Source organism: Rhinolophus hipposideros (genome assembly GCF_964194185.1).
Source record: "Rhinolophus hipposideros genome assembly, chromosome: 11".
Taxonomy (NCBI): Eukaryota; Metazoa; Chordata; class Mammalia; order Chiroptera; family Rhinolophidae; genus Rhinolophus; species Rhinolophus hipposideros.
The window spans coordinates 80,066,810-80,093,353 of NC_138057.1; the positions used below are offsets into that span (position 1 = coordinate 80,066,810).

At 45.0% G+C, this 26,544-nt stretch overlaps 1 protein-coding gene across 6 annotated transcripts; it reads right to left on the reverse strand.

Moving 5' to 3' along the window:
* Positions 1-1,073: 1,073 nt before the first annotated feature.
* TTF1 (transcription termination factor 1) lies at positions 1,074-25,134 on the reverse strand. Of its 6 annotated transcripts, none has more exons than XM_081065927.1 (12): positions 25,079-25,117; positions 21,709-22,017; positions 19,087-20,135; positions 17,627-17,850; positions 16,104-16,289; positions 15,105-15,183; positions 12,835-12,965; positions 11,056-11,290; positions 9,521-9,610; positions 8,286-8,351; positions 4,702-4,787; positions 1,074-3,253 (listed from the first exon to the last, which is right to left on the reverse strand). In XM_081065927.1, exons 3-12 carry the CDS (start codon positions 20,115-20,117, stop codon positions 3,072-3,074), a joined length of 2,310 nt encoding a protein of 769 aa, XP_080922053.1. In that variant the 5' UTR covers positions 20,118-20,135; positions 21,709-22,017; positions 25,079-25,117; the 3' UTR covers positions 1,074-3,071. The 6 variants fall into 6 exon arrangements, with proteins under 6 accessions (XP_080922053.1, XP_080922050.1, XP_080922051.1 ...); XM_081065924.1 differs by having other exon boundaries at positions 19,087-20,124; positions 25,079-25,106; XM_081065925.1 differs by lacking the exon at positions 21,709-22,017 and having other exon boundaries at positions 25,079-25,123.
* Between the last annotated feature and the right edge of the window lie 1,410 nt (positions 25,135-26,544).

Genomic DNA, 26,544 nt, shown 5'->3' on the forward strand with positions numbered 1-26,544 from the left:
TGCTCTTTACCTTGTTCACTTCCTGTGTCTCTTTCTCTTCCACTTCCTCCCAAGTACAGACACTGAGGTTCTTACTCTTTTTCTTGCTCTAAACTGGGGTTGTCCATTTCATGGCTTCACCTCTCGTCTGCATGGAGATCACAGACAAATCCACACCTCTTAGCATGGCTTTTTCTTCTGGCTACCCTCCTCATAGCACAGACTGGGGGTACACGTGCCCCATCAGTGCAGCAGTCTGCGTATCCCAAACCAAACCCATGCTCCCCTTTACAACCTCTCCTCTCCTGGACCTGCATCTGACATAGCCAGTCTACTCTGCCCTTTTTGTCCTTCCAAACTCCTGGATTCTTAGATGTAAAAAGGGTGTTTGGTCAAGATGTGTATGGTAGACTCTTTTTTCCCCCCATGGGGGGGCGCGTGGGAAATACAGTGAGAAAAGGTTATAAAAAAATCAAATTTTTTCAAAATACACAAGTTTTGGGGGTAAAATTCATAGCACAGGTGACCACCCACCGTCATCTCCATTTGGGGTTTGATTCCTCAGTCCATTCACCTCTTCTGTTGCTAAGGGGACCCTGATTTTCTATTGGGGTATTTATCCTCTCAGCCATTCAAGGGATGCTGAGCTAAATCTGAGAGGAGCCCAAATTGGATGAAGCCAATCCTATCTTCGTGGCTTCAGCGATGGTTCAGAGTTAGGCACAGGCTCTAATCTGGGCGTTAGGAGCAAAGCCCAGGGCTTATGCAAGAACAATGGACTGGGCAGACCCTTTTCTTCCACTGAATGGGGAACAAGGCTGCTGAGACATGTGGCTGTTTGAGGGGCCCCTTGTGTGTGGACTAAAGATGAAGTGGACTCTGGAGAAGGGGACAGAATCAGCAAGGAACCACATCTTGGAGACTCTGAGTAGCGGGATTAGCCCTTCCCTAAAATGAGCACTCCCACTGGACTTTCAGTCTGGAGTTCCCAGATTCCTTAGATCCATCTGAGTCGGATTTTTTGGCACTTGCAAATCCAGCGTTCTAACCTATTAACTCACAATCCCACGGCCCAGAGAAAACCATCGACATTTTGGGTTTAATTCCTTCCACACATTTTAATGCATTAGATATACACAACCATTCCTTTATTTTTTTACTTTTAAAAATTGAGAAAATATATACACTTTTCTGAAATATTTTAGTTGATAATACCGTTCACCTCATTTTATGTGAACCAGATCTATCATCGTTTTTAATTATTGCATAATATTCCATTCTAGGAATATACTGTTATTTAACAAATTTCCTATTAAGGAACATTTACATTTTTTCTATTTTTCATATTATAAATGTGCCATTCTTCTGCACTAGTTCTATTATTTCTTCAGGTCCTAAAAGCGAAATTGCTGGCTCACAGAATATGTACATCCTTAAGGCTTAGATGTATTTTACCAGATTGTCCTCCAAAAGGAAAATACAATTTACATTTCCATCAGCATGGAGGAGGGGACTAAAGGCAAAATGCTTGCTAAAAAGAAAATATTCATTTGCTTACTGAACATTTATTGAGCGTCTATTATTTGCACAACACTGTTTTGGGCAGTAAGGGTACACTGGTGACCAAGGACTCTTAAATTTGTTTCTCTATATTCTTGCTTCTCCAATAATGGCAGGTTTGGGAAAAAGTCTAGCTTAGTAGATGAACTAACCAACATGACACATGATGTAACACAAATGACCTCAGAGAGACACACAGGGGACAGTGGCGTTGCACCTCGGTGCAGATGGTGACATCACTGTACATGGGATAATGTTCCCCCCCACTTTCCTTCCTATGCGCTCCCCTGTGCCTAGAAGCCTGGACACTTTTTTTCCCTTGCCAGCTGGGTCCTGCGAAGAGGCTACCGTGGGAGGAACTTGTGACAGATTAGAAGGCAAGCAGGAGGCAGAAACCACTGTGTTTCAAGGAGTCACAGGTTCCTGCTGAGGCTGAAGGGCAGCGAAGGGACACAGCTGCAAGGGCTGTTGCCAGGGCAGCAGCAGTAGACAACCCAGTTTGCGGAGGGAGGCACGTTACTGCGGGCCCCCGGGGGTGGACATTAGCACAGGCCATGGCAGGCGGGTGGGGTGGGGAGACACGTTAGTGGGCATCACAGTGGGGGGCACGCAGCAGGCCATGGGGGCTACAGCAGCATCCCCTCAGGTCCCCACTGGTGGGTGATTCAGCCTTTCCTGTTTGCCCCTTCATCCTTTACGACAATTTTGTAACCTAAATCCTTATGTTAGATCCTTCTGTTTGAAATATCTGGAGTGCTTTTGCTTTTCTGACTGATGGAACAACCCAATGTTAAAAAATGACCCTTGAAATTCCATTAGGTATGAGTTGTGCCTGAGACCCACACAGCATCGTTAAATAAGTCTAACAGAGCAGGTTTTTCTAGAAGCAATGGAAGAGTGTTGTTACCCCCCACCCCCGTTGAACACCAGATGAATTCAGTGACTGTCTTCGAGAGGGCATCTGTATGAAACAAATATATCTTTAAACACTCGAATTGCACTCCGGAAGATGGGATATGCACACTTTGACACATACATGGGAACTGAAACCAGTCGGAGGGAACAGAAGATCCACAACCTTCCTCTGACACTTTCCTAATACTTATATTCACTGAGAACATAGATATGAACAACTGAAAAGAAGGAAGCAAAATGGCGTGTGTTAGGGAAATTGTTAACGTTCTCAGTTTGCTGGGAGCATGTACTGGAATGTTCCCAGGACGTGACTCTCCCCTCTTCTGCTTTACAGGAGCTTGGGATACTATTGTTTTCTAAAAACCATTAGTTGTAACTCTTCTCTATATAATGGTACAGAAATATTAAATCAACTCCTATGCTCCTCTTTCTTTGCACATTTAAACGAACTTGAACATGATGATGTCAATTTTTAATACTCCAAAATAAAGACCGTCATTTTAATGCCTTTCCTTTGATCATTGAATCTTAATAAACAGAAACACTGGAAATCGCTCTTCCGCCACATGTGCATAAATATGACCAAAGCTGGAAAATGGACAGGGAGTGTCATCCGCTTAACTTTTCTCGTTTCCATCTTCTCCCTCACTGTCGTTGTCAGAGTAAAAGATGTCTCTAAACAGGAAGACACGCTTGGGGGCTGCAGGAGTCTGGATCTCAATGCCCGTTTTCTCCATCTTCTTTTCTAGCTTTTCTTTGAGCAAAGGTAGACTCGTCTCATAGAGGTAGTCTATTATCTCTAAAGAAAAACATTTCATGTCGGAATGATTTGTACAAAGCCTCTTCCCAAGATCAAGGGACAGAGGGCGCTGCTGTTGGTCGGACCCTATGCTATTGTCACACATGCAAGACCCTGTTCTTATTGCTTTACTACACTCACTCACTCACCCCTCCCCAAATCCTAGAAGCAGGCACCCAGCTGTCAAATGAGGAAACCAAGGCATGATGAAATGTGATGAAACTTGCACAAAGTCATAGACTTAGCCGGCACAGAGCCAGGATTCAAACCCAGGAAGTGATGTCTGCTGTGTGCAAGAGGTCTTTCATCACACACTCCAGGGCAGAGTGTCACCTGCACACGGTCCCCAAATACTGGTGCTGGGCCGGCCACTGCAGCCCCTCCTGTAAGCTTGTTAGAGAAAATCTAGCCTCTCAACCCAGCCTGGAGATTAGCATTCGCTAAGTCTGGGATGAGGCCCAGGTATGTGTATTTTGAACAAATTCCCCACATGACTCTGGTGATCAGAGTTTGGGAATTATATATCTAACCACCCACAAATGGCTGCAAAGGAGGAACTGGGCATCGATGTTGTTTCTGGAGCGATGTGTGTGCATGCATGTGTGAATGTGTGTGATAGAGCAGGTAGAGAGTAGACATGAGCAGGAGAAGGATGGAGCTATCCCCGGTTAGGAGGCCCCTGCAGCTGCTCCTACTTATCAAGAAGGCATGTTGTTAGAAGAAGGGAGAAAAAAAAATGCCGAGAGAGAGGGAAAGCATCCCGCTTATCTGAAGAGATATCCTGCTTCTCGGGACCATACAATTAGTTTGTCACTTTTTAATGAGCTTCTCAAATAAAATCTTGGGAAATTGATGGGTTCACACTTACGCCCTGAGAAACAGCCTTGGGAGCAGAAAAGGAGTATGAGGCATGCCAGCTGGGAAAGGGAGAGATACTGGAAAGGGAGAGGGGGAGAAAATCACCCATAGAAGTGAAAGCTCTCACACAACATAAGGAGGCTATTTCTCCCTCTCCTGGGTCAGCCCACTCCATAATCTTTGGAGTGTGTCTGCTTTGCTAATAAACTTAATATCCTATGCCTACTAGCCTATCCTATGCACAAACTGTCTCTTGACTGAGGTGCAGGAAAGTAAGAGCTGAGGTGCAATTGTCACACGTGGGGCTGTGTACCTGAGCATGTCTTCTGTGTGCATGTGTGTGCATGCTGGTACTAAGGGTTACTGAATGGAATGCTTGCTAAGTGCCGAGCACCTGGTAACCGTATTTTGCACATTCATGATCGCATTTAGTACTTTTGAAAGTCCTGTCAAGGAGGGATTATAATTTGCCAATGTTCACCATTTTGTGACTGAAGAAACTGAGGCTCCCAGTTGTCACTTGCCCAAAGTCACTACCAGTGGAAGGCATCATACACCATGTTAACTATTCAAATGTTGAAAATACTGACCTGGAAAAGTCTTCTTCTGCCAAAAGGGCACGCAGGTAGCTTTCAGCTTATAAAATTTAGTCTGAACATAAGATGGGGGAACATCACTTTAGAAAGGAAAAGAGAAAGAGAAAGGTGGCATCAGTTTAAAAGCTGGTCATTTCAGTACTGTGTAAAGCACATTGATTACGGTGAGATCTACAGACATGAAGCAGTCTTTTTAATCCTGAACACAACATCATCATGTCCATAAACGTGTGATTAAAAATAAGACATATGAAACGCTACTGTCATTTGGTTAAAAAAACACGCAAGAAAAGAAGAAAATCAATAGTACATGTTGGATTCTGTTTCAAGTAGAAGTTTTCAGTTATGAGACGAATAAATTCTGGGGATCCAATGTACAGCATGGTGACTAGTTAACAATAGTGTATTGCATACATGAAACGTACTAAAAGCGTAGATCTGACGTGTACTCACCAAAAAAAAGAAGGGCTACTATGTGAGGTGCTGTATGTGTTCATTATAACCTGACTGGTGTTTCACAATATATACATTTATCAAATCATGTTGTAGACTTCAAATATATATAGAATTTTACTTGTCAGTTATAACTCAAGAAACCCTGGGGGGGGGGGTGAAAAAATTAATTAGAATAATCTAAATTACTGGCCGGGAAGACAAAGCACAACGCCTACTAATGTGCTGATGCTGACCTTGGACTTGGCCCTGCCTTTAGGGCTCTCCACGTAGCAAGAAACAGTCCTCACAACCACTTGCTAAGGGAGCTGCTACTCTTATCCTTCATGTTGGAGATGGGGCAACTGAGGCATAGAGAAGTTGTCCAGGATCTTACAGCTAATAAGGGGTAGAGCTGGGATACCTGGGTGGTCTGACTGCAGATCCGACACTCTTTGCCACTACACTCAGGATAGACATGTATTTGTCACAATTCAAAAGCAGATGTCTCCTGATGTTTTATTTTACAAAGCTAAAAAAAGCAGATGCTGATAATGTTTCAGTGAGTCAAATACATTTTCGATTCACAGCAAGACTGATACCACCAACTCTTAAATTGTTTTTAAAGTGAAAATCACTAACTTGATGTCATGTACATTTTTTCTTAAACAATAAGAGCATGACTTGTTTGTTTCAATAATTCACCAATCTAGCAGTTAAAGATTAGAGTGGGTAATTTTTCTGTTAAGTAGGTAGAAGTAAAAGATGACTAGGCTCCTTCAGCGTCTTCATCACAGCAGCCACACCATGTGCCAGGCACGGGGCTAAGAACCTTTCCTGCATTTATCTCCTTAGGTCCTCACTATGGTCCCGCCAAACCATTGTGTAGATGAGCAAACCGAGAGAAGCGAGGAACAACCTGCCCAAGGATGGGTAAATAATGAGCACCAGGACTCAGGGCCAGGTCAGTGTGCCAAGCCCAGGTTCTAAGGCCTATGCCACCCCCCTTCCCACAATGCCTTGCACCCAGCGTCATATTCTGCAGCCCCAAGCTCAGGCATGGAGAAGAGGCAACATTTGATCTATCTGGACATTTTCAAACTAAGTAGGTGTTACATCTCATTAGGTGAAAATGCTGACTTTAAATCATGCCTAAGTAATCCACAAGTGGCCGGCCCGGTGACTCAGGCAGTTGGAGCTCTGTGCTCCTAACTCCAAAAGCTGCCGGTTCGATTCCCACATGAGCCAGTGGGCTCTCGACCGCGAGGTTGCCAGTTCAATTCCTCGAGTCCCGCAAGGGATGGTGGGCTGCGCCCCCCAAAAGAAAAAAAGAAAAAAAGAAAAAAAAAAAAAGAAAAGAAACTAACTCAGTTTAAAAAAAGAAAAAAGAAAAAAGAAAAAAGAAAAGTAATCCACAAGTGAGGCTTTAAGAACCTGAAGACATTGGACTTTTTAAATTCTTTTTCACTGTTTTAATTCACTATTAAAACTTTGAGAATGCATTATTTCAAACAGTGTTTGACTAGATTCCATAATCTCTATTTTACAGCTTTGAGGTTTGTAAATCTTAATTAGAACAATCCATTTTTAAATATAATTTTTACTGAAAATCATTAAATCATTTGAACTTAAGAAACCATGTGATCTGAAAAAATGTCACACAATACACAACAATTTATTAGAAAAGTCAGATTTTTAAAAAGTGGTTTGATAACATAAAGGGAGGGATTTGTCGACATAAATACTTCTCAGGATGGAAGTTGGTGGGGTGCAAAGTAGGGTCCCCTTCCTTCAAAGCACCTGACAGTGTCACCTCTCAGGGACCCACGACACTGAAGAGTAAATGAGTGCCCCTCCCCTCAGGGGAGCTAGAAAAGGAAAGGGTTTGCAATTATGGGCCTGTGTCTGGGACTCCTGGCAGGGCCTCCTGGCAGGGCCTGTCACTAAAAATTCCAGTTCTCCAAGTTAAAGAAAAAAGATGGATTGTTCTTTGGCCACATCCCAAGGTGTACATAACTAAGCACCAGAACCAGGTTAAATGCTGCTTCACACCAGCAGCCATGCTTTTGAAAGTCAGCCAGGCTGCAGCAGTCTCACTCCACCATCCACCCTCCCAAAACTGAAGGCCAACCAAGCCCCCCAAACCCCCATTTCCAAAGGCCACCAATCCCTGTACCCCCCACTCAACAATGTGCTCTGCTCAGAGGGACTGTGCTCTGCAGACTAGCTTTCCCTTGGTCACCAAGCAGCGACTCCAAATACTGCGAGTGGTGGCCTCCCTCCTCAGTAGCAGGAACTGATTCAAAATGCAAAGGTAAATAGAGATTATACACACAGGAAAGTTCAAATTCACTGCTCAGATGAGAAATGCAAATGAACAGCAGAGTGAGACTAGGCGGAAGCTGGAAGAGGAACAGAATCTCAAATTAGCTCTGCACGGCCTTCTGACCAGCAAGAGAAACACATCACCACAGTAACTATATATAAAATACAATGGGGAAGCGTGGCCCACGCCCCCAGAGCCAAAGGACCAAAATGAGAATCACGTGCCTCATAGTGTGATGTGATGTGTGATGAAGGTACAGCCTCACCTATGTCATGGGCCTGCCTGAAACACAAAACCCTAATCTAACCGGGAGGACGCATCAGACAAACTCCAACCGAGGGAGAATCGACAAAACCACCAGCCTATGCTCTCCCACAATTTCAATGCCATCAAGGACAAAGGCAGAAGAACTGTAGACTGAAAGCCAGTAAGGAGACAGGACCGTTAACTGCAGTGTGTGGTCCTGGACGGGTCTTAAATCGGGGAAACGCTATAGAAAGGACAGTATCGAGACAAGTCGTGAAATTCGAATGCTGACTGTTTCATACAATAGAATTGTAGCAATGTCAAATTTCCTCAGTGCTAACTGTACTGGGATTATGTGGAATAACGTCGTTGTTTCGGACTTGTCATCCGTCACCAGCTCTCAGATGGTTAAGGGAAAAAACTTCATTCCCTTGGAGAAGGGACCGGGAGAGGGAGGGAAGAGTGATGAAACAAACGTGGCTAAACGGTTGGTTATGGGCAAAGGAGTATGTGGGTGAGGTTAAAAGTCCCCTCTTACCTTTTAATTAGCTTAACAGTAAACACATGGTCTTACCCTATGGTACTAGCAAGATCTTCCCAGTCTATTTCGTTAGCGTCTTCCACATTTATTTCATACAATCTATGAGAAAACATAAAAATTAAGTTTTCAAGCAAAGATCAGCATGATGGACACCTTCACAGACTCACAGAGGTTAAGGGCTCGAAGGCAGCAGCACGTTCACCTCTGCACCAGCTCCCTTGTTACACAGGTCCAGCAAGGTCAGCGTGCTCACCCGAGGTTAGTCCAAGGTCACTGAGTTAATGAGCTACAGACCAAAAGGCCATCTCTCTTCCTCCTGAGCCCTTTGCATCTCCCAGCAAACCATGTTGCTTTCTCATAATAAAAACACAACTTCGCCATTCACTGTAGACACAGGGTCACAGCAACATGTGTGTTCAGCACTTACTATGCGACAGACACTGTGTCCATTTACCCTCAACACCCCCGACGAGGTGGAGGATTATCTCCATTCCATAGACCAGGAAATGGGGCTGAGAGCCCTAGTCACTGGCACAAGGTTCCGTGACAAACACGTGGTGCCACCCCTGAGACCCTGACTTGAGATGCCCTCCTCAACTCTACTAGTCTATGCTGTCTCTCTGGTATGTGAAAAAAGGGGGAGAGGCACACCCCACCAGACCAGTATGGAAAGAGAGGAAGCATGCCAACGACGTTAGAGCAGGTGCATGACGGAGCAGGGAGAATGGAGCTGGAGCCGGTGGCCAGAACCCAGGGGTGTTAGCACAGCACTGCTCTGTGCTGTTCCTCATTTGACATGCGCCCAGGCACATTAGACTCGTGGGTTTCCTAAAGTAGCCTCACATCTCCCCTTCCTCTGCACAGATGAGGAACTCAAAGACAGAACCAGAGACCAAGCCACAGTGGCACCAAGTAATGTGTGCTGGAGAGCGATGGGGCTGGGCCTGAATATTCACCTCCATTTTCCAATGGACAGAAATAACTAATATCCACAGGAAAACCGTCAAAGACTAAAATAACTACATTTGTGGAGTGCACAGTCCACGTTACACACACTATTTCATTTCTTCTCCCAGTAACACTAAGAGGAGATACTATTAGGGTCATCCTCATTTAAGGTGAACAACCTAGAAAGACCTAGAAAGGAAGGAAACATGCCCAAGGTCACACATGGGCAAAGTGCTGGAAGAGGAATGTGACTGCTATTTAACAACTAGGCTCCGGCTAGAGAGAAAACCAGCTCCAACAATCCCTTGATATTTCGCTACCTTTCAATAAGGTTGATTTTGGCCTGCAGTCCGTTCACTCCTCGGGATATGTCCCGACCATTCGTCATCCTCTTGGTTAGAATTTCTGTCCTACGTTAAAAGAAAGAAAAATATAGTTCACTTTCAGGAGTAACGTTTCTATTAAAATATCCTATGTTTTTCTCTTCTTCAGAACCCTATCTAACTTTCGCAATTCATCAGTTCTAACGTTTACCACCACCCATACATAATACAACTATTTTTTTTTTAAATGCATGGGGTGGGCTGTCAGGAACGAATGAGAAAATGGTCGAAAGATGATGGTTATTGAAACTGGATGATAGACACAAGGAGTTCTAAATTTGTGTGTTATAAAACTTCCATAATACAAAGTTTTAAAAAAGGGAATAAAAGAATGAGCCTATTAACAGGTACCAAAGGACATTGTATAAACTCAATTTGATTGTTTGTAGAGCACATAGACATCGTTCTCACTACCATTACCAGCTGTTGGAACACCAAAGAAGCCCAATGTACTAAAGTGATATATGATTTGATGATTCCTCTAGGGCACAAAGCTAATGGATGAAGGAAACATTGGCTGAAGTTCCTAATGAGAATAGCAACCCAATTAAAAATATTTTATATATTTCACATATATAAACACAAAAGTGCTCCTTCTTTTTTGGTCTAAAATGTAGGGGTAGAAAGGGCTCTGGTTCCTCCATCTTATACACTTCCGCCCGCAAAACATTGTCTCTTCTTGGGAACTGATTTCCTTGAGTGTGGTCTTCTATTAACATAACCAAATACTCTACAACGGGATTATAAGGTACATAAACAATCAGCAGTATAATCTAAGAGTTTGCTTTTAACATAAAATATGCCTACTCTGGATTTCATTCTTATTTGCTATTGAAGATGACCGAGCTCCGTTGGTGCACGAGGGACGGGTTGTGTGCTACAGGACCCCAGCTTCAAGGACCAGCTCAGGGCTGGGAAAAGCTACGTCAGGCAGAGAACACGCAGCAAGATGAGGACTGAAAATACTTGTATGTGGCAGATGTACCTAAAGAAGGTCTAAAATGAACAGCACGAGTGCCTCACTTTAGATGAAGACAGAAGAAATGCAGAATTAGAAAGCAAAAGTTAGAAGATTGATCACTATACTTGTGATTTCCCTCCTGCATGTTAGCTTTGGATTTTGTTTTGAATGCGGCAAACAGATAACTACCTTTTGTACTGAAGACTTAGAAACGGACAAACGGACAGAGTGAAGAAATCAGAAGTCAATATTCAGTATTAAAAAGGTTCAAGTTCTTATGAGGAAGCCATACAATGAATCAGGGTTAGTTAAGTGCTAACTTAAATCAGATATTGATATTGGGTTAGTTGGAGCAGTGAACTAGTGGTCATTCTTGACATGGAACCTTCCCACATAGTGGTCACACAGATACTCTTAGTAACCTCACCAATCTACCCACTCTGTAGAAATTGTGAGGGGGAGATGGGGGGAATATCTTGTTGAAATTTATATAAGAAGCCTTAAAACTTACCACTTACTTTTACACTGCATCCAATTTCTGGTTTCGACTTTAGCTTCAACTTCCACCCAAGATATGCCCTTGTAGAGTTTTTCCCGGACAATGGACAGGCGGCCTTCGGGATTCTCTTGGAGTTTAGAATCCACCTCTTTTAAATCCTGGGGAGACATTTTCTTTAGAATCACTTCTTCAACAGCCTTGATTAGTTTCTGGGTTTCCGTCTTACTCCAAGCACCATGATTCCTTTCTAGAGACATAAAAGGATGGTCTTATAGTTGCTAATCCTTTTGCTTTCAAACACAATATTAAAAATGAAATCATAATGGTGAATATATGTCATTCCACATTGGTCCCAATCCATAGAATGTACACCACCAAGATGAGTCCAGACGTCAACTATGGGCCCTGGGGGATTAGGACGCGTGGTGTGGGTTCAGTCACAAACGTACCCTTCTGGTGGGGGTTGCTGATAGTGGGGGAGGCTGTGCACGAGCGGCGGTGGGGGGCATATGGGAACTCTCTGAACCTTCCTCCCAATTTTACTGTGAACCCAACACTGCTCTAAAAAAATAGTCTTAAAAAAAAGATACATCAGACACTTTTCAAAAGACAATGGGCAACATCTCAATTACACAAACCTAAACTATCAGTTACATGCCAATTAAAATGAAATACTAAAGTGGTCACGGATTTTTCAAAGAACCAATGTTCAGACAAGTTAAGGAATAGGCCTCCAACTGGCAGCCTACAAATACCTTTGGTTTGGCCCACAGTGTTGTTGTTACTTTTCCCCAATAGCAGTTTGGAAAAATATGTACGTCAAGAGAGTTTCAAGGGGTAAAAAAAAAATCTAGGGCAGCTGGTTGGCTCAGTGGTTAGAGCGTGGTGCTCATAACACCAAGGTTGCCGGTTCGAGTCCCACATGAGCCAATGAGCTGTGCCCTCCAGTAGATTGAAAATGACTTGACTTGGAGCTGAGCTGCGCTACCCCCACAACTAGACTGAAAAACAATGACTTGACATCTTGGAAAAACACACTGTTCCCCAATATTCCCCAATTTAAAAAAAAAAAAGAGAGAGGAAAAAAAACATCTAGATTTCACACACACATAAAAATCCAGATTTTTGCTTTACTTCCTAGAAAGTGGAAGAACTGGCCACACTGAGTCTTCACATGGCATCAGTGGCTGGAGTTGGTGGCACAAAAGGCACAGTGTCCAACTCACCCCGGGGTCTCCCCAGCGCTGGCCACAGATGCCCGGCTGCTGCACGGCTCTGCCCGCGTGGCGGGAGCACACGAGCCGCCCACGTGCTAACCGCAACACTGACTAAAGACTGTCTTCTTAAAGCAGCTGGGGATTTTTTAATGTGAAGAATAGAATCACGAAAACTTTTTATGAAAGAGAGAGAGACAGGAGCTCACCAAGACTGGTTTTGGGGGATGACCCCTGCCTAACAGGCCCGCTGAACTGCACCCCACCCTCCCGTCCTGGGGAAGGGACCCCCCACCGGCCTCCTTAGGTACTGATCCACTTGGCAGCTACAGCCGCGCCGAAAGCTACTGAGCTGACGTACAGTGGCAAGCAGTCTTGTGAATACAGGTTGCACGGTTTCATTAATACACGTGAGGAAATGAATCGGTGTAGAGAATGGCTTAGAAAATGATGGCTCTCTCAGAAGACGGGCCCACAATGACTCCTGGGCACTGGGTTGTGGGGGCTGACGGCCTGTAGGGCTTATTCACTCCCCGAGATGGGCTCCCCCAGGTGGGCGCTAGAGACCCCAACTTACCACTGCTGATCTGGGAGAACTTCAGGGCAACGGAGAGGCTACTGCGAGCCACCATCTCCCCAATCTTTTTCCAATCATTCCCATGGAGGGAATGGTATATCTTTAACTTCTCAGTATCTCCTTTGCTATACCTAAGAGAAAGGGGAAACACTACATTAACTCCAAGATTAAAAACTGTTCTCATCGCAGTCTGCTGTGGTCCTGGGAAAGCTGCATGGGGTGGGCTGTCAGGAACCGGTTCTGCGCCAGGCCGACCCATGACCAGAGCTCCCGTCACTTCCTGTCCCAGCATCTCGACTGTGCTCACCCAATAAATCGCTCACATAGGCCCGGGCCGGACTCAGGACACAGTACTGAGCCAGCAATCAGATCAGGTCATTCCCCATCAAAACCCCTACGGGCTCCACATTTCACGCACCATAAAACACAAACTTCTTCATGTGCCTACAAAGCTCTGCGCTCCCTTCAGCCCAGCCCTGGGGTCACCTGAGAGCCTGTGCACCTGCAGTGGGAATGGCCTTCCTACAAGGGCAAGAAAACCCTGTCGGCTTTCTACACTGTGGAACCCACAATGCTTAACAAACAACAGACATTCAGTAAAGGTGACAAATGGCTTGACACAAATACGGAATGATGTAAGGTACATTAATTCCACGTAAAAACAAATATATTAAAGAACTAAAAAGAAAACCACTACAATATAAGTGAATGTTGAGATACACACCTTAAATATTTAAGTGAAGCAAAAGCAATCTTTAGGACATTGTGTAATTCCTGACTGTGGGTGGGGAGTGGTGGTTTATGGTATTATTAATACAACACAGAAGCAGCCCGCGTGGAATGCTGTTTCTGACCACAGTGACCCAGCACTGTCTTGGGACGTAAGATCCTAGTGGTCTCAGAAACTCATCTATACCCACAGAGACTCGTAATCCTTCACTATTTCGAACTGTACTTTCTAGTGATCTCCTTCTCAAGGCAATCAAGATCTTTCTGAGACGTGAAAAACAACTTAAAGGACCCCGGAAGCCACAGAAAAGAGGATGTCCAAGAGAACCCGAGTGTACAAAAATGAGGAAACAGCTGCAGAACCTCCACAGGCCCTCGGAGACTTACAATTCTTGATTTTCTACGTGTTTTTTTTTTTTCAGTTAAGAATTCCTTACGTTGGAAAAATATTCTATGCGTAAATGATCACCACAACACAAATATGGTACAAATGAATGAACTTTATCACTAGAACGACAGACTTAACATTATTCTAAAAATTTCATTCCCACATTTACATCGTAGGTAGAAAACAACGTTATCTCAGCTGCCCCCATTCCTTTCCAAAAAGCTTTCTTTAGGCTCCATTTACAATGTCATCTTTAGTGAATTTCCTTCAAGTTCTGTCCTCAGTTGTGTAACACTGGGGCTTGGAGGAGAGGGCAGGTGTCAGTCTGTGGGGGACCTTTCCTCTACTTAAGGTTTCTTTTGGTAAAAATTTTTTAAAAGACACCAAGGTCATATCTGTGTTTGAAGTTCAGATAATACATGTGTCTTGGTTTCAAATCACATAGCGAAGTAGAACGCAGCAGGTCTTGCTCGATTTACTCCAATTGTCTCCTGACAGAGGTGGAGTCCTCGAGCCACTGACTGCCGTCGGGGCCTACAGAGGTGGGGCTGCCGCTCTCGTGCTCGTCCCTTTGTCCTGGAGCAGAGAGCTGACCCACAGCCAACACTTCACCTACATTTGTTTTATTTAGAATGTTGGAATCAAACTATAATTGGGTATTTTATTTGGGACAGAAGGGAAGAGAGAATGACCCTCATTCAGCGTTGAATCAGCTACTGAATCACGCTTAACGGACCTCACACGGGTGCTCATCGCCACCTTCAGAGAGCTACTGAACACCCAGAGAACTGGGCTAAGTGCTGAAGGAAACCACAGTGACAAGGGATGTTGGGGTTCACAGGAGTTTACAAGGGAGCAGAGAAAACTTCCCAAGGAACGGTGGGAGAAGCAGAGCATGCTGGGTGTTGAAATGAAAGTATCAAGAAAAAGCTGAGGGACCTAGAAAGGGGAAGATACCAGAAGATTAAAGAGGTGGAAACAGTAATGACCCTCGAAGACATCCACCGGACAAGAGATACTTGCCCTGGTTTCACACACAGAAATCTTTAAGCCTTTTTTTACTTCTAATCTGTGGCTGTGGCTATTCAGATATAAAGCATCAGCAAAGACTAGAAAAATGTCCTGTGTCAGGCTGCTAAGACTCCGTCCTTACCTGCCTTTGTAATTATTGATATCGAACATCTTCTTTGCTCGATAGTACACAAGTTTCCAGGGCCGGGCAATGCCCTTACCTAAAGTCAGAAGAAAGGTGGTCAGAGGGGCACACGGCATGGCATGAAGTGCAGTCTTGACTATCAAAGGAGTCCAGAACAGCCCCTTCTGACAACACTAACTATCCTAGGCCCACGGGAAGTCTGAAATTTCACATGCGCTACAGGAAGCTGTCTCGGGGAGCGGATGTACAAAATCACCAGTTTCCTTGGAGAGCTCTGAAAACTGGTCGCTCAGTACGTAGAGGCGCCAGCTTCTGGTCCCCGAAATTCATGGCTTCCTAAGCAAAGCGATTTTAACATCCTCTGAATGAAGGGGACGGGAGGCTAAGGTGGGGCTACACGCCAACCATTCTCCATAAGATAACAAAGCACCGTTCCCAAAGCACCTTGCTTTGCCTTCCCACCATGGGGATGGAAGCAGCCCTCCATGGGGCTCACTACACTGCTTCCCTTGGTGCCTCCCAGAGAACACCTAAGCAACCACTCTCTTTAAATTCAGAGATTTTTTTCCCCCAGTCCAATCCTGTCCTGCTTCCTGACCTTCTGCCTGTGCAAGCATCACACCCAGGAGGAGGCTTCCAGCTCCAAAGCACCTATATGGCCACACTTAGCACACTGAAGAGACCCTGGTGCATATAAGGACGTGCTGTGTACAATAAATGCAAAAACTACAGCATGAAGAACAGGGAGAGAAACCAAAGCCATTATGAGCACCCACAGGAAAGCGAGAAGTTGGTCGTCTAATTCTGCCTAAAATCTGTAAAGCACTACGTGTGGGAGACGTGAACACATTCCAAATCGCTGGAGATGCAGGCTGCCAGCGAGAATCCGGTTAACCACAGCGGCAGCCAGCATGCACCAGGCCACAGACTTACCACAGGTTTCCCGTTTCACGATGGAAGGCTGTGGCGGGGCAGACTGAACAGCTCTCCACTTACCAATGTGCAGTCTAAACGCATATTTTCTTTTTAAGTCGGTGATCACAGCTTTCTCCTCTGGGTATCTGTCTGTGTACAGCAGCTTGTCTGCATTCTCGATTCCAGTCAGGGACAGAAATTCTTGCACGTTTCTCTCTAACTGCTTATTTTCCTTTGCAGAAAACTTGCCAAATCGAATGGCGACACCTAGGATTCCGGGCAGGAGAAAAAGTATCGTCAATAATAAACAAAAGCAAACCTGCCACTTGCTCCTCAGCCATACAATACACGGCTGGGCCTCCGGCTCCTGCCTGCCTGGTAGCAGCCCCGGCCTGTGCACTTGACGTTCGCTCTCCCAGGCCCCACTGTGGAACTAGCTTTCCTTCAGCTTTCAGCTCAAGCCACAGTCTTCTCCCAAGGTTTTCCCTGGTCATCCCATTCCAAAGAGACCTGACCTGATTCATCACTCTTTTTAAAAGTTACATTTTTGCATGAAAAAGGAACATATATTCATTAAAAATTCAAACTATATTGAAATTAAGTTGAAAAGGAGCGCCGCTTTACTCTCCACCGCCATGCTACTCCCCTAAGCAGTGTTGTCAGTTGGCTGGCGTGAGCCTGAATACTTAGATATGTTCTCTACGCATATATATTAGGGGGAGGGGTGACAATATCATTGCACTTGACATTCTATTTCTCTTTGTAACTCGAAGCCGTCAAGTTTCATTATGTACTTACTGCGTTATACAGTATATTTTTCTAGGCTTAGACTTATTTTTGAAATATCTCTTATAAAATACATACTCATAAAAACCTCAACGCAGAATACAAATAAAATGCGATTGTTCTATAGACACCGCTTTACAAATTATGTTTCTCTCTCTTAATTTCTGTTTCTTAAAGCTCATCTCTTCAACATGATTAATTCCGTAAGGCTAAAACCCCTCTTTTTACTTTTGTCAATGACCAGTGGGCCTCACACAGCAGGCACTGGGTAAATATCGCTCATTTGTGGAATGCAGCCTGCCATTTGTGGTGTATTCTTAAATCGATAAGCTTTCTGGGAGGTTCTTTTAACACGGTGACATCAAGGAGGAGACCAACGTGGGTCTCACGTGAAACCACGCCCACTCAACCAGCTCACCCTCAGATTAGTATCTCGAGGAAAGAACATGCACCTCATTGAAGTTAATGATGTTAAAGTGTTTTGATTTTTTTTTCACTTCTGTATCCTTCCCAGTGCTGCAGCCAATCGACCCTCTCCTCCCCAGCTTCCAGGACTGACCATCTAGTGTGTGGATTATCTGTTCCTGCAGCCCCATCCTCCTTGCCTCCTCTACCGGAAGTTGGGCAAAGAAAGGAAAAGCAGCACGCTTCATTTGGCTAATTTTACAGCTCGGACAACAATTCTGGAAGGAAATAAAGCTGAAAGTAGCTAAAAAATGCTGCTGGGGAATCCAAAAATCCGAATCATTCACAAAAGAAAGTTGGGGCTAGCTATACATACAGGAAAGTTCAACAAACATCCAAGTTCCACAGCTCACCCTGTGCTTTAAATTCCTTAAACCGTCCCAAGTCATCACGGTACATTCGCTTAATTGTCGTGGCAGCCCTTTCCTTGATGCCAGGAATGAACTCTTGGAGTTGCCTCACGGCGGAGTCCAAATCCACGTCTGGGTCATCTGACTCTCTCGAATCTTCCGACAAATACTTTGTCCCAGACTCTTTAGCCGATTCCAAATGGCTTTCGTCATTTGCAGGTTCTAACCTAAGGGGGGAAAGTGGATTGATTACCATTACAAATCACTTAGATTAGACCTGATTCGGTCTGGGATGTCTGCTCACTTTAATGTAAGTTGGCCAACGTGGACAGATAGCAGAGGCCGCCTTGAAGGGAGACGACTGACCCTAAGCCCTGTTTCCACCAGATGTTATCCCATATTACTATTTCCCAATTGCTTTTTGTTTTAGATATTGACTTCCTAATAAACCAAGCACTTTTCTACCCCCATGGACACTAAGACATCTCTCCCCCACCCTCCCAATGCGTTAAGTATTATAACAATGGTTACTAATTAGTTAAATCAAGATTTAAGGTTTCTATGGTTATGGCTGTTTTTGCTGTAGTTAATAACGGCCACACGTTCCCCTTTGCCCAGTTTTCTATGCACCTATCACCAGTTCATCCCCAAACCTTCTGCCAGATGTCCACATCTGCTCTTAGTATCAGCTAACCACTCAACACTCAGACAGGAAACTGAAAAAAACCCAAAAGCTGTGCATTTGTCTAAGCAAAGGGTCAACAGCTTTCAGAGGCCCAGGGTCCAATACAGATTAAGAACCAATGTCCTAGAACATTCCTGCCTCATTATCAGTGTTCTGCACCTGTCCCAGATATGATGGCACAGAGGATGACGTGAGGGGGGGCCACAAACATTATCAATACCACACAAAGTGGGGCCCTCTCTCCTTTAACTTCTGTGTGAAATCATTTTAGGCCAGGACAATCTAACACATGTAAGAAAGCCATTGAGTAAAAAAGGGGGAAAAAAATCTGTCCCAAGTCCCAGAACTGAAATAAAGTGGTTAAAAAAAATTCCTTCATTCATTCATTAGATAGTATACTTAAATGAGAATTATATAAATAATGATATCGAAATTTCTTTTCTTTGTGAGAACCCTAGTTCAAGTTTTTTTCCTGTTCTGTAACATTCTAAGTTATCTCCTCCTTTTATCTAGATGCACATAGACAAACAAAGGTCATTTGGGGGTCTAAAAGCCTTTTAAACCTATTCACAGATTTTCAGGGCTAGAGTAGTTCTTAGTGAAAATCTAAAGTGTTACGCATGAAGAAAGGAAGCAAGGCACTTGGTTAAATGTGCATATCATCCTATACATTTCGTGATCTCTCTTTATGATTTCTGCCAGTCACTATGGACGTGCGAATAGAGGCAGAATTCACACAACCGGCGGGCACCCACAGAAGGCACACCACCCCAGTTACCTCTGCATTTCGTCCAAACACGCCCGGCTTTTCTCCTCTTGCGGCCTGGGTTCCGCCATTGCTTCAACCGAGGTACCACTACCTTCCAGTGAACCCAAGGGTGGGTCCCCGAAGCCCGTGGTGAGCACTGAAAGGTCACCATCAGCCATCAAGGCACTTTCAGCAGAAGACCTGCGCCTCCTTTTCTTAGCCCTTTTCTTTGTTCTGCCGGCTTCCTTCCTACCTTCTGCAGCCCCCACCTCACAGACCACGTGGGATCCATCAGAGTTCAAGCTCTCGAGACTCTCGGGCACGGCCAATACCTCACATTCCTGGTCACTTGAGAATTTTCTCTTTTTTTTCTTAGACTTCTTTCTATGAGCAGAGTCTGGCAATTGTGTGACTTCGCCTCCCAGGTCCCCAGGAAGCAGGGATTCCGGCTGGTGGGACTCCGGCTGGGGCAGGGTGACGTGCGCATTGGGGCCTCGCTGCCCAGGATCCCAGGATGCCGCTTCGGCTTCGGCTTCCAGCCGACGCTTCTTTTTCTTTTTCTCCCTAACTTTATGATGCAGTTCTTCTGACTCAGTTTTACGTCGCTTAGCAACTGCATGCACTGCGTCTGCTTCAGGCTCTTTGGCTGACTTTTGTTCCTTGCTCATGTCTACGTAAACAACATCGACATCCCTTCTAAAATTCTTCGGCATGTTCTCAATATTTTCTTTGTCCACCATGACATACACAACACCTGTTTCATCCTCTACCCCCAAAGCACTGTTTCTTCTCTTTTTTTTCTTTCTGGTGGTAGAAGTGGCCTTTTCTGTCTCATCACAGATTTCTGATTTTTTCTGAGAAGAAACGCGATGCTGGAAATCCTTTCTCTTTTTTTTACTCTTTGTTTTGTCAGACAGTTCATTTGTCAAGGGGGAGTCGCTGAAACTTTCATGGGAATGCCTCCGACGTTTTTCCTCATGTACAGCATACTTTCTCTTTGTTTTCTTCTTCTTGTCAAAAACTGGAGTGTGAATTTCAAGTCTGCTCATTTCGCCATCCATGTTATTCCTACAGGGAAACTTGACAAGAACGGTTTATTTGTGCAAAGCATTTTAAACATTAGCCTCAGAAGGGAAAAAAAAAAAAATCACAGAAAAATAAAGCGTGTGGCCCATGACAAGACTGGAATCCTGATTAGAAATGTTGTGTTATGTTGTTCTACAGGCACGGGAGCCGTGCTGTAATTGACTGTCTGGTCCCACTGCCTTCCTGATACAGAAAACAACAGTCACCAGACAACAGTGCCCAGCACTCAGGCCCCTGCTGCCCTCACAGCTTCATCTTTTATCTTCTTTCCAACTCTGTGCTCCAGCCACACAGGCCTTTCTGGGTTCCCCAAACACGCCACGATGCTGTCCCTGGCCCAAGGTCTCACAGCACACGGTTTCCTCTCTCTGGGACACTCCCCGCTGCCTCCCCACCGTCTTCACCTCCTGCTTCCTTTCATCTTTTAGAGCTTGGCTTTAATATCACCTCTTCAAGAAGGCTTCCCCTAGTTAAAGGATATATATATATATATATATATTATGGTACGATGTATACTAAGTTTAAAACACACAAGCAATTTTATGTATCTTTTCTGAATACATACGAGGTCTGACAATTAAGTTCGCGAACTTGCACCATTCGCTTCCATTGGCGGGACTGTACGAACAGCTCGGGAAGGTTTCATAACCTTGGTATATCAGTGTCTCACAGGTATGTTCGTGTCAACGTGTGGTAGTGTCTTGCTGAGTGGCGTTCATTATTATTGTTGCATGTTTTTGTGTGCCATCGCGAGAATGTCTGAGCTTGTATTAGAGCAACAAACAAACATTAAATTTCTTGTTAAACTTGCCAAGAGTGGAAGCGAAATCAGGGACATGTTAGTCCAAGTTTATGAGGATAATATCATGAAGAAAATGGCAGCATACTAATGGATTAATCGTTTTTCTGATGAAGAGAGGTCAGGATGGCCAGTAAGGAGCAGAACTGATAAAAACATTGCAAAAATTCATCAAAGTGTGCGTCAAAATCGTCAGCTGACTGTGAGAAGCACAGCAGACCAAGTAAATAAACATCGATAGAGAAACAGTTAGGAAAATCTTAACTGAAAATCTTGGCATAAGAAAGGTGTGTACAAAAATGGTCCTGAAGGAGCTCACTGATGAAAAAAAGCAAAGGAGAGTCAAAGTTTGCTACGACCTTTTGGAGAGGCAAGACGATGTTTCAGGCCGTGTTATCACTGGTGACGAAACATGGGTGTACCAGTACAACCCTGAAACAAAGCCTCAAAGTGCACAAAGGAAGTCAGCCAAATTCTCCACGGCCAAAAAGTTCCGTCAGTCCAAATCAGGAGTCAAAACGATGTTGCTAACTCTTTTTGATATCAGAGCAATTATTACGAATTTCTATGAACTGGACAAACAGTTAACCAAGTTTACTGTTTGGAAGTACTAAAAAGGCTACATGAAAAAGTTAGATGACCTGAACTTTTTGCTAAAAATTCATGGCTTTTGTATCACAACAATGCACCAGCTCACACAGCACTGTCTGCGAAGGAGTTTTTATCCAATAAACAAATAACTGTATTGGAACACCCTCCCTGCTCACCTGATCTGGCCTCCAATGACTTCTTTCTTTACCCGAAGATAAAGGAAATATTGAAAGGAAGACATTTTGATGGCATTCAGGACATCAAGGGTAATATGACGACAGCTCTGATGGCCATTCCAGAGAAAGAATTCCAAAATTGCTTTGAAGGGTGCTGGCACTGGCACGGGTGCATAGCTTCACAAGGAGAGTACTTCAAAGGTGACCGTAGACATTCAGCAATGAGGTATGTTGCACTTTTTCTAGCATGAGTTCACGAACTTAATTGTCAGAGCAACCTGTATTTCTCTCTTGTAGCATTTTGCCCAACTGAAGTTTAAAAAATAAAGTTATTTACTTAGTCATTTAATGTCTGTCTCGGCTAAGAAAGGAAAACCTCAAGAAGGAGGGCAGTTTGTCTGTATTTCAACCACGTAGAAGGCATGTCCGAGACCTATATCATTACAGCACAGGGCCCATCAGGGTCTTAATAGTGTGGACATCAAGTATCCACTGACCTCACCTCTTTGAGAAAGAGACTGAATGTGCTTGTTAGTGTCCAGCAAAGAGTCAAGATTCTGCAATAACTTGGTATGAAGTTAAATAAGTCTCCCAGGTCAATATTCATATCCAGCACATGCACTGTGCAGTTGAAGCTCAGTAACATTAACATACTTTACATAGGAGATGGTGAGAAGTATAATTCCACAAACACGTCTTAGTAACTCTCTTGTTCTGTATTGCTTCTGGGTTTCAATTTTTAAAATTTCATTTCTCTTTGACTAGGTAATACATTCACAATGTTCAAACATCAAAACAATCTGTTCTCATTTCCCCTCATTTCCCCTCCTTTCTTACACAGAATTAGCATCCAAATACTCTGATCCACATTTTTCACTTAACAATGGATCCCGGAAATCTCTCTGTATCAGTGGTCTTTCAAGTCTGAATGGTAAGCACATTTTCTACAGAAGGCACTCTGGGTAGCAAAGAACCTTTAAGAATTGTGTGGCTGGAGGGAGGGGGATATGAATGAACATTGAGACTTATGCGTACAAGCCAAATCCCCTAGCCTCATGGTCTCACCTTCAATGGGGGCACCTAGAGCTTTGGTTGAGAACTTTTTCCCTAATGTCACCCAGAGATGCACAGAAACCCATCAATGACTGCTCTGAGGTCTCAGCTACAGGAAGGGTGGGGGAGTCCTGCAAGCTGATTCCCTATCCTGAGAGTCTGGCAGACTTTGTCTGTCGTACACACTCCTGCAGCCCCGGCGTCTAGCATAGTTCCTGGCTTATAGGAGGAACCTAATAAGTAATTTTTTTGGAATGAATTAATGCCTTCTCTTTGGCTGTCCTCGAACTGCTAGGGACGGACGGAGAAAATACTCACCACTGGGCAGATAGGCACGACTCTAAACACCTGGTCACTAACTATAACTGGGATCTGAATATGGCTCGGCAATAGGACTCTTTCCCTCTGGATCTGTGCTGTCCAACACAGAAGCCACTGGTCACACAGGGTAGCTGAGCACTTGAAATGTGGCGAGGCCAACCTGTGCTCTCAGTGCAAAACACACATTAGGTTTCAAAGATTTAGGACAAGAAGAGCAAAATAATCTCACTCCTAATTTCTGTACGTTGCTTTCATATTGAAATAATCGTTTGAACAGTGTTAAGTAAAATACATTCTTAATTCCACCTTTTCCTTTTTATGCTTTTTTATTTTTATTTTTAAAATTGTGGCTACTAGCAAATACTAAATTACATACATGGCTTGCATTCTATTTTTTCAGCCAGCACTGCTCCAGACAGCTTACTCACCCACTGTTCTTGAAATTATTTCAAATCTCACCTCTCAACAAACTTCTAATTCCATTCTTCCTTCTCAGTGCAGCAGACTAAGCTGCCTATGACCTCACAATCACACACATTAGACAAGAAATATGTTACCCTCCAAATCTAGCATGTCTGCCTGCATCTGCCCCCTTCTCTGTTCCCCTCTTGTTGCCACAAATGAAGTGTCCCTTCTCCTGTCAAAGGCCATTTACTGCACGTGTGTGCTGGACACCACCGCTTCCTGCCTTCTCAGAGATGTCAGGATCCATAGGGTAACCCATCGCTCTCCGGTACCGTCAGCCTCTCCCAGCTGCACTGGCTCCCTTCTAGTGCCATTCCAACAATCTTTACACTCATTTAACTTAAAAAAACCAAAAACAAGGATGCAATCCTCCTCCCACCCTGAAGTCATAGCTAGCTGCTTTGTTTTCTTCCCTTCAGAGCACCATTTCTTAAGAGAGAAATTGCTCTCTCCATTTCCTCACCTTCCACCCACTTCTTAATCCACGTCTTGGTAGCTTCCATTGCAGCTTCCACCCCACTGCTCCCAAGACTGCTCCAGTAAGAGTGCCGGTGACCTTCAAGCTGCTAAATTCAAAAGACACTTTCCTGGCCCATCTTTCAGGACCTCTAAATAGCAATGAACAGAGACGATTCCTTTAAATATTCTTCTACTTTACATCAGTTTCTTTCTTTTTTGGTAAACACCTCTTAAGCGTCTCCTTTTGGTTTCTTGAAGTCAGCACAGCCTTTTAAATATAGTCACTTCCCACTATACACTTTGGATGGTTTCCCTGGTTTCCTTCAGACCGAGTCCCAAACTCTGCAGACCTACCATGCCCCTCGTGCTCCCCGAGCTCCACGCCTACCTCTCCAGCTCTCATTTCTCTCTGGGTTTCAGTTCCTAGAATACACCATGTTCCTTTTCGTTCTCAGGGGCTTAGCAAAAGCCGGTCATTGTCTCCCAGGAGCGCTTCTCCTACGCGTTAGCTTTCTTTCTGCGCTGTCACTGGTCTGAGTTTGAACGTCCGTCCCAGAGGCCTCGCTAACGGCTTGACTGCGGCCTGTCTCCCGTGCGCAGTGTTTTCCCACAGCCCAGCTGCCTCCCGACTGCGCTGGGCTCCGACGTGACACGTGGGCCTCCTAAGGGCTGGGGTCTGGGCGGTCTGGCCCCCACATAGTCCCAGTGCTCGAGGAATAAGGAGCGAACGGACAGGCATTTACCTCCGCTTACGCGGAACCACCGCGTCCCGCCCCGCGGGACGTGCCCGAGCCTGGTCCCAGGTTCTCTCGCCACTTCGGAGCGCGACCGAGACCCTGCTCTGCCGTGGGGGGGGCGTCCCGGGGCGAGGTCCGACTCTCGACCCTCGGGCGCCGAACACCCACGCGGAGGGGCCTGGAGCGGCCGCGGGGAACACCGGCGCCTCCGCCGCCCTGGACACCGCGGGCCGCAGGCGGGTCTCCCAGAGGAAGACAGCGACCCCCCACCGCCGTATTTACACAAGCGCTTCGGGGGAAAAGCCCGGAACAGCGAAAAAGCGTTTTCCACCTACCTTCCTAAAGCGTCCCCACCTTTCTTCTAATCCGGAAGTGCCGCCGCGGTGGAAGCGGAAGTAGTCGTCCGTAGCTTCCGGTCCACCCTCGGCATCCCGCTGCCATAGTAACAGGCCAGCCGCTCGGATTGTGACATTTACGTGGTTGCCGGACCATTTTGTTCATGGGTGGCTGGGGGTGGAGCAGGGTAGCGCGTGATCCTAAAACTTCCCAAGGAAGTGAGACCGAGTTCTTCCTTCCACTGATTTGCTAATTCATGCATGCTTTCTGTTTGTTCAGCAAATTTTTGCGGCGCTCCATCTACAGTACTGGAACGAACAACATGTTGAGGTCCCGGACCTGAGGAAGACAGATAACAAACAAATCAACCAAGATAATTTCAGATTATCCTATAAGGAAAATAAAACAGGGTAATGTGATGGAGAGTGGCTGGGGACAGTGAGTGCTACTTTAGATGGGAGGGAAGTCTCTTTGGAGAGTAACTTTTGAGCTGAGTTCTAAATGAAAAGGGTGAGCAGAAAACCTAATGGAAGATTGTTCCAGGCTAGGAGCAAATACATAGGCCCTGCATTTGGTTGCTGGAGGAACTGAAAGAAATCCAGGGCAGCTGGAGCACAGTGAATGAAGGGGAAGGGGGTGGGAGATAAAGTCAGAGGAAGGCAGGGGTTAGCTGGCGCAGGGTCTGATACACAACAGGCTTAGATGAGGCAGAAGGAGCCTTGGAGATCTATTCCAAATCTCCCATTTCAACTGAGTCCTGAAGAAACTTAGCTTATGATTAAAAGTAACGCTTTAACCAAGCCATCAAGTCAGGGCCAGTATACACACTACTCAAACTTTTAGGCTTATTGCACAGTGACCAGAACCATATCGGCAGGCACCTTGTCTTCTCAACCCTGTGTTGTATCTTTATTAAGATTTGTCAGCCTCACCTGTGGGTCAGAAAACTGGGGCTTCATGTAACTTTGTCCAAGGCGATGTATGTGGCCCAGCCAGGATTTACACCTGTGCTCTCTCCACTACTCCACTATCCTGCCTCTTACTGCACCACCTGACTTTCTCCGTGCAAGCTACCAAGTGGATTTGATTAAAAAGTACACAACCTGCACTTCTGCAGAAGTCTGGAAGTGAAGCAGGCTGGAGAAACCATAAGCACACATCATACACCCACACGTCAACAGCCAGGGGTTGCTTCAGGATTTGGGTGAACAGTTGGAAGTCTCTTTGGTTTGCTCTGGAAATGGTGGTGTTAGTGTTGTCCACTGTTGGCCTGTAAGGCCTTGAAGTACAGGTTTGTCCTCGGTGCAGCTTGCTCTGTGGTGAAGACCCTTACCCTGAGCTGTGTGGATATTTGCACATTTAATGAAGACAATAATGGGGGTGAATGAACCCACAAAAGATTGGAACTAGAAGGCAGATTAGAGATCATCCAGGCTAGTGGTTCCAAAAACACTGCACCAATCAC